The sequence below is a fragment of the Panthera pardus genome, unplaced genomic scaffold, assembly GCF_024362965.1.
Source record: "Panthera pardus isolate Hobbes unplaced genomic scaffold, ASM2436296v1 HiC_scaffold_1, whole genome shotgun sequence".
Lineage (NCBI taxonomy): Eukaryota > Metazoa > Chordata > Mammalia > Carnivora > Felidae > Panthera > Panthera pardus.
The window spans coordinates 19,405,125-19,420,158 of record NW_026526654.1 but is presented as its reverse complement, the minus strand read 5'-3'; the positions used below and the strand labels follow the sequence as shown (position 1 = coordinate 19,420,158).

Below are 15,034 nucleotides of genomic sequence, written 5' to 3'. Positions count from 1 at the left end.
ACATATTATAATCTATTATTTAATCCTCATGACAAACACTGAAAATAAGAATTATCTCTAGAGATGAGGATGGGAACCGACATCACTTATGACTATGACTGGTCATAATCACCATTCTACTCTGCTTCTCATGAAGTTATGTAAAGCATTGTCGGTGTCCTGTGCTTTTCCACAGGCTTCCCTCTCTGCCTGGAGCACCCTCCTCCTACAATGCTCAAGCTTCCTGCTCCTGTAAGGGATCCTGTCTCAGGTTCCTGCAACAATTTTTACCCCCCTGCATTTACACGTTTGTCCCCACAAGACTAAAAGCCCCTAAAGGGCACTGCTCACATTTTGCTCAGTGTTGAATTTTCAGGTGCCAGAGGAACAACAGGTGTTCCATAAACGTTTGCTGAATGACTGAGTGAAGCTGAAGACTTATGGAAATAAAAAGGGCAAAGAAAACATAGTAATTACTTGTATCACTTCCCTCACTTTGTACATGTGTTAGCTGATAATTGTGGAGGCTTACTGTGGAACTTGCTGTGTATGCTTAGCAGAAAGGAGGCAGGTAAGACAGAGGCAGATGTTGCCCTATTGTCAGAGAAATACTCTCTATTTTTTTAACTTTATTTATTTATTTTGAGAGAGACAGAGATAGCATGAGTGGGCCAGGGGCAGAGAGAGAGAGAGAGAGAGAAAGAGAGAAAGAGAGAGAGAGAGAGAGAGAGAATCCCAAAGAGGCTCCATGATGCCAGCACAGAGCACGATATGGAGCTTGAATGCACGAAACTGTGAGATCATGACCTGAGCTGAAACCAAGCTCAGGCTGATGTGAGTGTGTAGTTCCCTCATGTTCTCCACACGCTGTGAGGTTTTGACCCCAGAAAGGGCACAGCAGCCAAGGCAGCAGGGCAGAAGGATTGGCGAGCTCAGCTAAAGGGCAGAGAGAGTCGCCAGTTCCAATCACAGTGCAAACCTTGACATTATGGAGACGATTCACCTGTGAATGGGCTGCTTTTATTACCAGAGCTACTGGAAAAGCACGTTCACACCTCAGTTTACTAAAAACACTCTACTAAAGAAACCCAGGGTTTAGTTTCAATAATCTGGACAAAAAATGGGTAGAAAACCATTGCCCGATTTCCTTCTGCTTGGAAAGTACAAACGTCCTCTCAAGAGATGCAGGTTTATCCTTTAACCAGGAGAGGGAACCCCTGGCCGACGCCCCAGGTGTGGGAGAGTAGGAGGAGAAAGGAATGAGGGAATTAGCCTTGGGAATGCCATTTTCTATGGAGTCTGGAAGGGCAGCCATTCACCACAAGGGAGAGGTTGGAAAGCACTGTTTCCTGTCTTTTTTTTTTTAAGTTTATTTATTTATTTTGAGGGGGAGAGGGGCAGAAGGGGAGAGAGAGAGAGAGAGAGAGAGAGAGAGAGAGAAAGAGAGAGAATCCGAGCAGGGTCCACACTGTCAGCGCAGAGCCTGATGAACGGCTTGATCCCACAAACCGTGAGATCATGACCTGAGCTGAAATCAAGAGTCGGACACTCAACCACCTGAGCCACCCAAGTGCCCCTCTGTCTTTTTCCTTTAGGATCTGCAACAACAACTTAAAGATTTTATGTTTTTGTTTGCTTATTGTTTATGGGGAGAAGGACAGGTATTTTAAACTACATGATAAAGGTGATCAGGTCCCTGAAGCATAAGGTTGCCATGGAATTATTTATGGTTGTTCAAAGCCAAGGTCATAACTCGGACAGTACCCTGCCCAGCATGTGCCTTTGTGCCTTCATGTTCCTCCAGTTGCATAACCAAAACCACCCCCACCGTTTGTTGTCGTGTTTTCTTTTTTATCCCTTAACTTATGATCTTCATGTTCCTGGGGACTCAGTATTTTCCTTGACACGAGGTCAGCTTTGTGGGACTCAGAAGTTTCTCCTTACAGGTCAGCGTTAATGGAAAAGTTTTACTTTAGTGCTCCTTTTTTTCATGTGATGGGAATCACTGTTAGACCGGCCTCACATTTTCTTTTTATTTCTTACTACTCTTTGAGGAAAAACAGCCTCAATCTGTGCCGTACCACGCTGGAGAGTTTCTTCATATAGAGAGAAAGCCCTTGCCATCCACTGGACACTGCCAGGCATTTCCAAAGGCAGCTGGGGCTGTCACAGAAATTTCCAAGTGCTTGCCGAAAAATATTTTATCAGAAGCTACGAGGGGTATGGTCTCTGTTCAGGATTTTTGTCATGTGCTTATGTAATTTTATGTGGCTTTAGGGTTTTTAAGTAAAAATTTAAAAAAGGCTTGGCATGTTTACAAATACAAATACTAGACTGCTTCCTCTTCAATTTCTGCTCCCCTGGGGCATCCTCATGCTGACATTCGTTAAGCGGGCTTCTCTGTGTCGGGTTTTCTGGGCTAATGGCACTCAACACAGACAACAAATCCCAGGTACTTCTGAGGACGGCCAGGAAGCGATGGCAGCTGAAGCTGCAAACACTGGAACGTCAAAGGAGGGAAGTTGACTTTCCCTGCAGCCTAAATAAAGCCAAGGCTTTAAGAAGCAACAGTAGCGTGGGTAAACCTTCTCGCTGCTGCCATGATAGGGTAGTGGCTACTGAGATGAAGAGAAAATATGTTCTCTACACCCCACCTTCCCAACTGGAGCATGTCTCCAGAGAATGGAGCTCACGAGGAGATAAATAATATTCTCCCAATTGTAGATTATCCAGATATGGGCCAATGAAGCTTGCCTGGGGTGAAGGATAACCTAACCATCACTATAATTTTCCTGGTACAAGAGCAGATATTGTGTGTTTGAATCAACCAAACTTATAGATTGGGGAATGCCTGTTGTCATCAAAAAATTCTAGTATCTTCTATTAATTTTTTTAAAAATTTATTTATTTATTTTGTGAAAGACAGAGAGAGCTGGGGAGGGGCAGAGAGAGAGGAAGAGAGGGAGAATTCCAAGCAGGCTCCACATGGTCAACGTGCAGAGCCCAAATTGGGGCTAGAACTCATGGAAACCATGAGATCATGACCTGAGCCAAAATCAAGAGTCGGATGCTTAACTGACTGAGCCACCCAGGTGCTCTAGTTCTAGTCTCTTTTACAGTGCTGAGTGATTTAGATACCACTGAGGAGCAGTGCCTGTGCTAGTTCATTATATTTTAGGATATTATGTTCTCATAATTGTACGATAATGGAATAAAATTGTAATTGTTATCTTACTTTCAGTTAGTTAAAAATAATGTTAAATGAGAAAGTAGACAGAAGCCACAAAAATATAAGGACATTGAAGAAGTCAGAAATGGCATCTGAAATTCTCAGACAGTGATATAGCACGGGGATCGCTAGGGGAGGGAGATGGTGGGCACCCAGAAGGGTGGTAGGGTGTGCCCCCCTTGGAACCCCCACACACCTGCCAAGAATCTTTATTTTTTTTCCTCACCAATTTCAAAATATTTTGTTCAGAAAGTGTGAGAAATGTTGTATTTGCTTTCAGAGAGAAAATAAATGATCAGGGACTAATTTCAATTTTGTGTTTCCAGTGGAATAATGTTATTAGTGACTTAAAGAGTATGTTGTGGATTTATGCCCACTTGGGGCATAATGGCCACCAGCTCTCGGCATTCTTTGTGGTGATGGCTGGTCATGACAACCACAGCCCAGGCTGGGGGTTCATTCCATACCTCTGGCTTAAAGTCTGCATTTGAAATAAAATTTAAAAATAAACATTCTCTGTTCTAGTATGTAAAATGCGACTTCACACTGAGTGGCTGAAACCAGGCCACTATCCCTCCACTTGATTGTCCACTAACACATGCAGTTCCTCGTGTATGCCCTGGACACAGTATTGAATGAAATGTAACAACTGTGGACAAGAAATGTGACAAATTTAATATTTTTAAAAAAACAGTAAAAGTCTTCACTGAGGGTTAAGAATATTGCTTGTATGTGTACACACACATGCAAACGCACATTTTGTGGGGTTTTTTTCCACTCAAAATTTAAAGGCAAAGAAAAATCTCAGTTGAGATCAATTCAGTGGCTTGGAAGATATAGTGGAATAAATATTTCAAAGCACAGAAGAAAAGCAGAGCGACGGCAATCATGAGGGAAAAAGTAAGAGCGAAATAAAGGGCCAGATGGAAAAGTAATAATTGAACAAATAGTAAATGAAAATTTCCCTGACAAATATCTCAGTCTGCAAACTGAAAAGACTCCCCATTTGGGGCAGTTCTGATGAGAAACGACATACAAAGTATATCCTGGTAAGGCTTCTGAGCCCCAGAGATATGTAGAAAGTCTTAAAAGCTTCCCCAAACCAGAAAGCCTACCTGCCAACCAACCAACCAACCAACCACCAAAGAAAAAACTAATTATATTCATATGAAAAAAAAATGACAGTGGCATCAGACTTGTCATCTACAACGTTGGAATCTAGAAGAGAGAGAAATAGCGTCTGTAGGTGACTGAAAGAAAATAAACAGGGAGAGACATCGTACAAGGAGTTCATTATTGTAACTGAGAACAAAATCACTGGGCTGCAGCACATGATGAGTGCTGGGAGAGTTAGAGGGGAGAGGTGGGGAAGGGCAGGAGAAAAGCAGCAGAGGGGAAAGGCTAATCCTCGTGGGATGGGAGAGCAGGGGAAAGAGGATGAAGGGGCTGGTATTTTATTTTCACGTGATAATGAGAAATATGTATTTGATTCTAAGCAACAGAAAAAGGGTGGCCCCAATTTAATGGAATAAAAAGTGAACCAGGACTTTCAAAGGAAAACGCCTGCAAGTGAACCCTAATGTTTAAGATCTGTTACAAACTCTGTAACTGGTCATTCATTTTCTAACTGTGGAATCAGAGGGAAAAAATTCCCTATCAACTATTGAATGATAGATAGATCACAACATGATTAAGACAACACATAGTGATAATTGCCACCACATACTAAGCACTTAATAAGCGGTAGTTATGTTGACTGATTTTTTTTTCTAATGTTTATTTATTTTTGAGAGAGAGAGACAGAGTGCAAGTGGGGGAGGAACAGAGAGTAGGAGACACAGAATCTGAAGCAGGCTCCAGGCCCTGAGCTGTCAGAGCCTGATGCATAGCTCGAACTCATGGACGGTGAGATCATGACCTGAACCTTAGACGCTTAACTGACTGAGCCACCCAGGAGCCCCTTGACTGATTTTTATAACTTGCTCTGGTTTTTCTCCCTAGTGTAATAACTGGAATAAACATGGTCTCTTGAAAAAGCAACACACAGGCCACCCTTAAACCTGGGGTGACCGCTGGCAATCAGAACCCTTCTGCAAGTAAGAAAATGCAGGGTTGGGACGCTCTCTACCCATCAAAGTCACAGGGCTGCTACCTGGCACGGCTCAGAAGCTGACGTGTACAAATGCAAAACTGAAATTCATAAATAATACCAATGTCAGGTTTAACAATTTCTTCTACAAATAAAATCATTTTCTTCATTATTGTCCTGAGACCTTCGATTTCAGGACCCCATAGAGCCTTGCAATTATGTAAAACATACATGCTTAAGAAAACTTTGGTAATTTGAAGCAGTGGATTCTTACTTTTTGGTCAATGTATTTGTTGTCTTCTATTGCGGACCGTTTGGAGTGATCACAGGACGAGGAAGAGGTGGAAGGGAGGCTCCGTAACAGGCAGCAGGTGTCCTGTTGCTGGCGATCGATGAACTGCTTCATGAAACTCTCCCTTTGCAAATGAAGTACAGACACACACATGTCAAGCATTGTTAAATAAAATGGAGCATGTGGTGGCGTTTTACACCTGTGCATTTGCTTGAGCTAAGATAGAGATGACAGAAGTTCAGAGAAAAAAAGACCCAGGACATTCACTTTCTAATGTCCCCTCTTTGTAAAGGGAGCTTTCCTACTATTCTTCATTCCTCATCTTATATTCTAATAAACTTTTGCCTGCTGCTAACAAAAGAAAGAAAGAAAAAGAAAGAAAGAAAGAAAGAAAGAAAGAAAGAAAGAAAGAAGACACATCATGCCAAGAGCAGTGTTTAAATTTAATTAGCAAAATAATTAATTTAGAGAAAGCTTCGTGAATCTTCAGTAGTTTTGTTTAAAAAAGCAATGCCCCTGAAATAACTTTTAAGCAATAATATTCAGTCATTGATGGTAGTTTTTTGAATCTCATTGTGGTAATAAGATACTTCTTTTCCGCCTCTAAGACTTAGAAGAATTAGTTCATCTCTCCGAACTTCCACTCATCATAAGAATTATCGAGAGATAATTTTACATTTAAAGATTAAAAATAACTCAAAGAAACTTGCTTTATCTCATCTCCAAAACATGGTGAGAATGCAAATAACACCTTTTCATACAACCACTAATCTTGAATCTAATATGTGGCTCTTTTATACTTCCTATTTTCTTTTTCTTTAAAATTTTTTAATATTTATTTTTGAGAGAGAAAGACAGAGACAGAGCACGAGTGGGGGGAGGAGGGGCTGAGAGAGAGGGAGACACAGAATCCAAAGCAGGCTCCAGGCTCCAGGTTTCTCAGCACAGAGCCTGACGGGGGACTTGAACTCATGAGCCTCAAGATCATGACCTGAGCGGAAGTTGGACGCTTAACCGACTGAGCCACCCAGGTGCCCCATACTTCCTATTTTCAAGTTAAAAAATTATTTTAATCAGAAATGCAAATATGTTTCCATTTGAATTTTAAATATTATGGCACCATATCCAGTCTCACATTTTTATAACCCCCCCACAGGACTGTTTTTAGAACTAGTTACATAAAAATGTCAAATTTCATACTATTCTGGTTCTATTTGTGATTTTTGAGCTACAACTGAAATAAAATCCTTTAATTATTAAAAATAAGGGTTTGAACACATCCTTTATGCAAATGCTTAACTGAAGGGCAAAGGGGTAGAAGATAAAATTAGTATAAGTGGGAAATGCCACATTTCTTCTTTTAAAAGAGGAAGACAAGGACCCAATAGAGCCTAAGGTGAGTGTGCTGGGCAAGCCATGTCACCAGAATTTTCCTAAGGTTGTGTCCATGCTACATTAAGGACAGTTTAAAGATTTGGAGGAACGACATACCATTCTCTCCCGCAATAGTTATGTTGGTTTATGATGCGTAAAGAAACAATGGCAACACACTTTTGAGCAGGTCTTTGTAATGCACTACTTGTTCTCTAAGATGCATTAAAGAATTTTTAAACTTGACAAAAGCATGAAAGACAAATTATACTGGAATCAGACATGACGTTCTAAACAAATGCTGTCACAGCAGGACAGAAACCTGGCTGGTGGCATTTCTCTACTTCCTTGAAAATAAAAGGCTTCAAGAGGCAAGTTTATCCTTATATGGTTGAAAGTCAGGGGTTGGTGTCTACCTGCAGCTGTGAGCACTCGTGCCCGTTACCTGGGGAGTCGAATCCCTGAGGAGCATCTCGGGAAGAAGCAGGGGGAAGCAGCCTAATGCCACCATCAAATGACTGCTCCGAATATATCCCTTAAAGGGGTCAATGGCTTTTAAAACAGAGGTAGAGAGAGTAGAAACATAAATAACGTAAAAATAGGAAAAAATACCCTTCTTTTAAACATGAACTTGAAAGAAGGACTGATGCAGATTCAAGATAACTCTTTGACAGTGTATTTGGCACATATGAAATAAGTATGTTAATACCTGATTTTAGGAACTGTAAAATCTGAAGGAAGCTTTGAGATTTTCACCATTTGCGGTCTGTTTGGAAATTTTTCAAAGATTCGAAGTCGCAAAGGGAGCTTCTCTTTGGTGTCTGCATTGGCTTCACTTTGCTTTAACTAAAGAAAAAAATAGAAAGAAGACAAGGGGGAACTTGGCTTACTGCAAGTCACCGTGTACTTGAGTTTTCGAATCAAGGAAACGGTGAGTTGGTGCACGACGGACGGTAGATGGCAGCAGAGACCCATCAAGTGCGTTACTGTCTCCCGCCATCTACCGCTCTCTCCGTGCACAAACTTGAAAGCAACCCGGAAAACAAACCCAAAACTAAACCAAGCAAAAAATTAGCCCAGAAAAAAAAATAATGAGAGGAAACACTTATTGTTATTTTATTCCCAAATATTCCCGTTAACACCAAACATTACTTTTTATTGTTTACTTCTTTATTATCACTAGCATATCCAATAACCTAACAATAAAATTTGTTTTATAAATATGTGTGCTACGGCAGGAAATCAAAAGAATACAAATAAATGAAACTCCTAAGTAGTAATAGTTGTAAAGAGGGAAAATGTCAAGAAAATGCATCATTTATTCTAGCAGATTAAAAAGAAAAGCTCAAAATGGAAACAACACATTTGGTACCTACAGGAAGAGTTCTCTGTTTAGTTAGTTTTAAGGATGGATGCTTGAGAATGATTATATTACATGCCATAAAATATCTTTGCAAGAAATGACAAGCAAATGGTATCTATCTATCTGTCATCTCTCTATCTACAAGAGGGCTTTTATATTTCTACAAATTAGGTCTCAGGGAGACTGGGACTTGAGGTCACAAACTGGAACCAGTGCTGAGCTAAGGAGCCGTCCTAAGGATGGATTTGGCTAGGGGAACTCTGGCCTGAAAAATGAAGTAATGTGCTTCCTCCCCTTCTCAGAACGCACTGTCTTCCCAATCCAAGGCTGACTTCTCTTGCCAACCTCCCTTACTTCTTTTTTTTTTTTTATGTTTTATTTATTTTTGAGAGCAAGAGAGACAGAGCATGAGTGGGGGAGGGGCAGAGAGAGAGGGAGACACAGAACATTAAGCAGGCTCCAGGCTCTGAGCTGTCAACACAGAGCCCCACATGGGGTTTGAACTCAGGAACCGTGAGATCATGACCTGAGCCGAAGTCAGACGCTTAACCGACTGAGCCACCCAGGTGCCCCCCCCCTTACTTCTTTTTACTACTGCCTCCTCTCAGACCTCTCTGTAGACTGGGATGAACCTCTCTATGTCCACCCAACTCGTCCCCCTCTCCAGCCTGCATCTCAGAACGCCGATCCGGTTCAAAGAGTCCATCAAATTCGGGCAGCTTCTCTGCTGGGCTTAGGGAAGCATGTTTCAAAAGCCATCAGCTTCTTCTCCCTTGCTGGGTGTGCTTTTACTTTATAATTACAACCTGTCTCCAGTTTGTGGAAAGATTAGCATGGGAGGCTGAGAACATTTTTGTAAGTCAGAGAGGTGCCAACTCTTCCCTCCTCCCTGAGTGAGGGTATCCACACTGGCCAGAGAGAACATGGGTGCTGCATTTGGGGGAACATACAATTTCAATACAATACACGGTTGTCCAATCGGTTGTGAGCTCATCGCGAGGTTACATGTCTTATTTCTAGTTCAGAAAACGTGCCTCATTTCTCATAAACTTCAGAAACTGTTCCTACATTTTTGTTTTATATAATATAAATATTTTGCCATAGCCATCTGTACATCTTAGTTAATTCTGGGGCCTGTCTGTGGTTTTTCTGACTGATGTGGTAACCTCATTTAGAAAAGGTAACCATTTGATGGTTATGATGGTGGCAATGATGAAGAATTAGCTCTCAAAGGTGCAAAGCAAACATGGCTAGCATTTCCATGAGATGCAGGGAATCAGAAAAATGGCCCCACATGTAAACACAGAAATTCACGAGGAAGAGACTCGTTTTCCAAAAATTTATTGGGACAACTGGTATAAAAATATTTGTCAGTGGTAAGTAGAGCACACAGAAAAAGAAAAGGCAGTTAATATGTTAAGTCAGACCAGAGAGAAAGGCAATTATGTAAGGCCAAAGACAGGCCAAGAAGACAGAGCAGAAACAAGGTATTTAATGCATGTATTTGCTGACTCACTTATTTATATATCAATGCAGTCACTTATAAATCAAATCCCAGAGGCCAGGTTCCATGCAAAGTTCTAGGGATATAAAAATAACTAAGACACTGTATTTGCTCTCACGGAGCCCACATTATAACCGATAGATGGTTATATAAACAGATAATGACAAATATAATAGCTCTTCTAGCTGAGATCTAAACAAGGTGCTGAGAGCTCAAGGTGAGGAGCAAAGGGAGAAGCTTTAAAAAACGACGGTGCTACTTTTATTTCCAGAAACTTCTCCTAGTATTCTGGAGGCTGGGAAACCTAAATCAAGGTATCAGCAGCATCATGCTCTCTCTGAAAGCTCTAGGGAAGACTGCTTTCCTTGACTCAGCTTCCCAGCAATCCTGGTGTTCCTTGCCCTGTAGCTACATCGCTCTGTTATCTTCCTGTGAAATCATAAGGCTTCTTCCCCGTGTGTTTCTGTGTCTATCTGACTCTCCTTCTCTTTTCTTACAAAGACACCAGTCATTTAAATCAGGGCCCACCCTAACGCAGTATGATCTTAATTGATCATGTCTGTAAAAATCTAAGTTCCAAACAGGTCCCATTCTGAGGCCCCAGGTGGACATGAATTTTGGAGGGACACTATTAAACCCACTACATACAGTAGTTGAAGTTCTTGACCACTGTTTCTCTTTCCGCTGAGCCTGTAAATTCTAGGATGACAAGGGTCCTCAGAGGACAAGGATGTTTGCAGGGGTTGGGTGTGTTTCCTTATTTCATGTTCCGGGGCTGCCACAATATTGACACAAAGTAACCGACACAAATATATGTTGAATGAATAATTATACAATCACCAGCAGAACTAAACTCTAGCAGATAACTTGGAAATAAAAGAAAGGATTGTAGGTATATCCTGAAGGGTGGAAAGATAAGCAGAAAGTATCAATTTACTGACTGAAAAATTTGTTGGTGTAGAGTCTAAGTATCCCTAGATTCACAGAATAGAATAAAATTAGACTCTGTGGCATTCAACCTGAACTTACATCTATCATCAATGAGCCCATAGATGTTTAGAGTAAGTTTAGATGTAAAATTAAAGAAAAAAGTTTTAACGTTTATTCGTTTTTGAGAGAGAGAGACAGAGCACAAGTAGGGGAGGGGCAGAGAGAGAGGGAGACATGGAATCTGAAGCAGGCTCCAGGCTCTGAGCTGTCAGCACAGAGCCCAACTCGGGGCCAAAATTCATGGACCATGACATCATGACCTGAGCCAAAGTCAGATGCCTAACCAACTGAGCCAACCAGGTGCTCCTAGACAAAAAATTGTATAATATTTAATTAAATACCCTAGCCTATCATGTTTGGCAAATGTAGGGTACCCGTATTGAAAAATAGTCACCTTGCCTGCATGTTTTTAAAATGGAACACATCTCATTCTACTTAGTGTTAGAGTTATTTATACTTCCCCAAACTTGTAAACTCCTCAGGGGCAAGATTCTGTGTTTTTTTACTTAAAAAAAATTTTTTTTAGAGAGTGAAAGATTGTGAGAGGGGAAGAGGGGGAGAGAGAGAGAGAGAGAGAGAGAGAGAGAGAGAGAGAGAGAGAGAAAGAGAGAGAAAGAGAATATCAAGCAGGATCTATGCTCATCATGGAGACCAGCTCGGGGCTCCATCCTACGACACGGGGATCATGGCCTGAGCCAAAATCCAGAGTCAGACACTCAACCAGCTGAGCCAACTAGGCACCCCAGATTCTGTTAAAATTTTTTTTAATGTTTATTTTCTTTTTGAAAGAGAGAGAGAGAGAGACAGAGCGTGAGTAGGGGAGAGGTAGGGAGAGAGGGAGACACAGAATTTGAAGCAGGCTCCAGACTTAGCTGTCAGCACAGAGCCCGATGTGGGGCTCAAACCCACAAACTGTGAGATCATGACCTGAGCCGAAGTTGGACGCTCACCCGACTGAACCACCCAGGCACCTCATGTTTTTAATTTACTTCTATAGCACCTTGTAGAGAGTAGAAAAATAATAACTGTTTGTGAATAAATGAATTAGAATTTAGCATGAATTGATCGTGGAACCGTAAAACTACAAATGAGAAGCTCTTTTTGATGACTCAGGAGGTTCTTCAGGATCCTACCAATCCTCTCAAATGTCGGGCATCATGGCTCCACAGAAGGGCCAGTTAAGCCAGAGAAGGGTGGGTGGTTGCATGGGGGGCAGACATATCAGATCTCACCGCAGAGGCGCTGGACAGAATCTTCTACAAGCGGGGGAGGGGCCTCTTTCTTGACAGCACCTGCCACGTGTTCTGTCTGCTGTTCACAGTTAAACAGCATCAACTACAGGTGAATATACACACATCCAGCATCTCGGCATCTACCAGAAACATGTCCACATGCACACCACAGCCACGTCCTCACAAGCCCACAGCCACGCTAAACCATAAACTCCTCAAATGCCCATCAGCAGTTGAATGGAGAAGTAAATTGTGGTTTATTTATGCATTTGAGTCAATGAACTACTTCCAAGCACAAGGATTTGGGTGAATTTTACAAACTAACGTTGAATGAAGGAATCCCCACCAATGAAACAAGTACATCCTGAACGATCCCATTTATATAAAGTTAAAGAGCAGGTGATGCTACTCTATCTGGCTGAGCGTCTGCAGAGTAGTTACCCTGGGGTGGGGTGAAGCATCATGACTAAGAGGACATGTGGGGAGGGGCTTCTAAGGACAGCTGATCTTGGTCTGGGTGCTGGGTGTGCTCGGTTTGGAAAAGTTCAGCAAAATCATCTAATCCTTACTCCACTGCTATTAATCTCCAAAACCTGGACGATTTCTCCTTCCCCAGTCCGTGATGTTGGTCAAGATACAAAAAGAGGAAGAAATACGAGAGGACGATGGGATCGGCTTGCCTACCGAGGGGTGTAGGGTGGGATGAAGGTGAGGCAGCCAGAGCAAAGAGAAATACTGCATGGTACTTGGAAACCACAGTCAAGTTTCCTGACGCACAATAAACCCTATTCTACCTTTTATCCAAATTCTTCCCCCTTCTTGCATTTAAGCACAGATTTCCCCAAGGTTAAACTTACTTTGATGCAAATGGGTGAGTAATATGGATTACATTGAAAATACGGGATGATTATTGAAGATCCTTATACTATATCACAAAAGCAGACCTTCTAACGTACAGTAATTGTAATTGTAAATGTTCGCTTGGAAATAATTTCAAAGATTATAACTCTTGGATGGAAGGAAGAGAATGCAGAATGCAGAGAACACAAGATTTCAGTCTTTATGTTGGAAAATCTAATGTAGGGGCGCCTGGGTGGCTCAGTGGGTTAAGCGTCTGACTTTGGCTCAGGTCATGTTCTCGTGGTTCGTGAGTTCGAGCCCCGTGTCAGGCTCTGTGCTGACCGCTTGGAGCCTGGAGTCCGCTTCAGATTCTGTGTCTCCCTCACTCTCTGCCCCACCCCCCACTTGCACTCTGTCTCTCTCTCTCTCAAAAGGAAATAAACATTAAAAAAAATTAAAGAAAAGAAATATCTGATATAAAGAACAGTAACAAAGGAAAGAATTCATAATGGCTTTGACTGAGCATGACGTGTGGCTGTAACAAATAGATCAGATGATAGATTTGTAACAGACTCACATGGTTTTAAAAAACACATTTGCAAAGAAGAAATTAGAATAAAAGAGAAAGATTCAAACCTTGAGCTTTAAAGTATATAAATCATCGAAGCTCAGGGCTATTCTATGGCTCAGCATCTGTCTTGTGGAGATATCATTACACGTCGGGCGGCTGAAAGCCTTTTGCTTTCTGTGTGCTTCTCAAGAGACTTGGGTGTAATCGCTCTGCATGACACATACCCTGTTCTGCCTCATCGCTTACATCTTCTGTATTCCAGCCTGTGCTTTCTTCTGTTAAAATATTCAAACATTATTCAGTTTCGGTTCCTTTCTAAATGCTGCGACAAATAACTGAATTGAAGGATTATGTTAAATAAAAATTTTTGTAATTTTTGGTGTGATTTTTCTAAAAGAAAACAACTTAAAAAGTATTCAGACTTGGGAACGATTCTCATTTTAAAATCTAGTTCGTGCTAGTTTGAAAAATGTGCACAGACCTGTAGGTCAGTGTAGCTGAGGAGTATTTTTCTGGCAGTTCAGTATGTGAAAAACAGCCACATTATGCTCAATCTGGAGAAGGAAGTTTGTCTATGTTATCTGAGTAAAGTAAGGCCGAGTTCTCTTTTCTTCTTTAGACAATGGGTTTGGCCGGTTTTCCTGGATCTATACATGATGCAGTAATTCAGAAGTGAGACTCTTCCTAAAGCATAAACTGTTCTTTTTCAAGCAAGTTTCTCTTGCTATTTTGCATCTGTGATTTTTACAACTGAAACTGCACGGCTTCTGGGTTAAAACAGATGGGATATCTGGAGTAATGATCAAACATGTTGGTCTCTGTTAATATCTCCGTGTCCCAGTGTTACTATAAAACCTTGATATAAAATATAAATTCACTAGGCTGTTGAGCCCAATAAGGAGTTTCTTAGAAGGGAGAATATTTTCTTTCTTTCTTTCTTTTTCTTTTGCCCTGGGCAAAGGGCCTTCAGCCACATGATTGAATATAAGACAGCACTACTGTATGCTTTTAAAAATGCTTCCCTTAAAAAGTGTTTAAGTCACCTACTCTCCCCCGTTTTACAAAAAATCTGGAATACATCCAGAACTTCCAACGTCAATTTGGGGTTTTATTGATACAAACTGGAGGGCTCTATTTCTTGGCTTCTGGGCCATAAATGAGACATTTTAATATGACAGCTGGCACCTCCAAATGTTCAAAGTAGTTTTATAACATCAGTTGATTCATGGCACTTGGTGTTTCCTTTCCTACATCTCTCAACAGACTCGGAGGGGTTCCTCATTCCTCCTTACAGCATGGCCGAGGTGTGTTCTCGGAGGAGCTGGTGCACTGGGGAGTTAAGTGGCTTCTGCACTTCCTGGTTTGGGAGGCCCAGCAGAGCACTTAGGAAGGACTCTGACATTTATATCGTCTTGTGCCATCCCTTGGATGTACACAGCACTGAACCTAAGATCGTACCGGCTTTAAGTGTCCTTCAGAAGGTGACTTTGTGAAGCAGTGTGAAAAACAGTTGCAACAAGGCGAGGCTAGCAGAAAATGCTAACAAGTTAGTAAGATGAAAACAAACAAACAAA

The 15,034-nt window shown here is 41.5% G+C and overlaps 1 protein-coding gene across 7 annotated transcripts in view; it reads right to left on the bottom strand.

Moving 5' to 3' along the window:
- NALCN (sodium leak channel, non-selective) overlaps positions 1-15,034 on the bottom strand; it is a 317,181-nt gene that overhangs the window by 80,907 nt on the left and 221,240 nt on the right. For all 7 annotated transcript variants that reach the window (XM_053890708.1, XM_053890599.1, XM_053890639.1 and 4 more), the window contains 2 exons: positions 7,670-7,806; positions 5,572-5,713 (listed from right to left, as the gene is read on the bottom strand). In XM_053890708.1, coding sequence (XP_053746683.1) covers positions 5,572-5,713; positions 7,670-7,806 — 279 coding nt within the window. The remainder of the gene's footprint in view (positions 1-5,571; positions 5,714-7,669; positions 7,807-15,034) is intronic.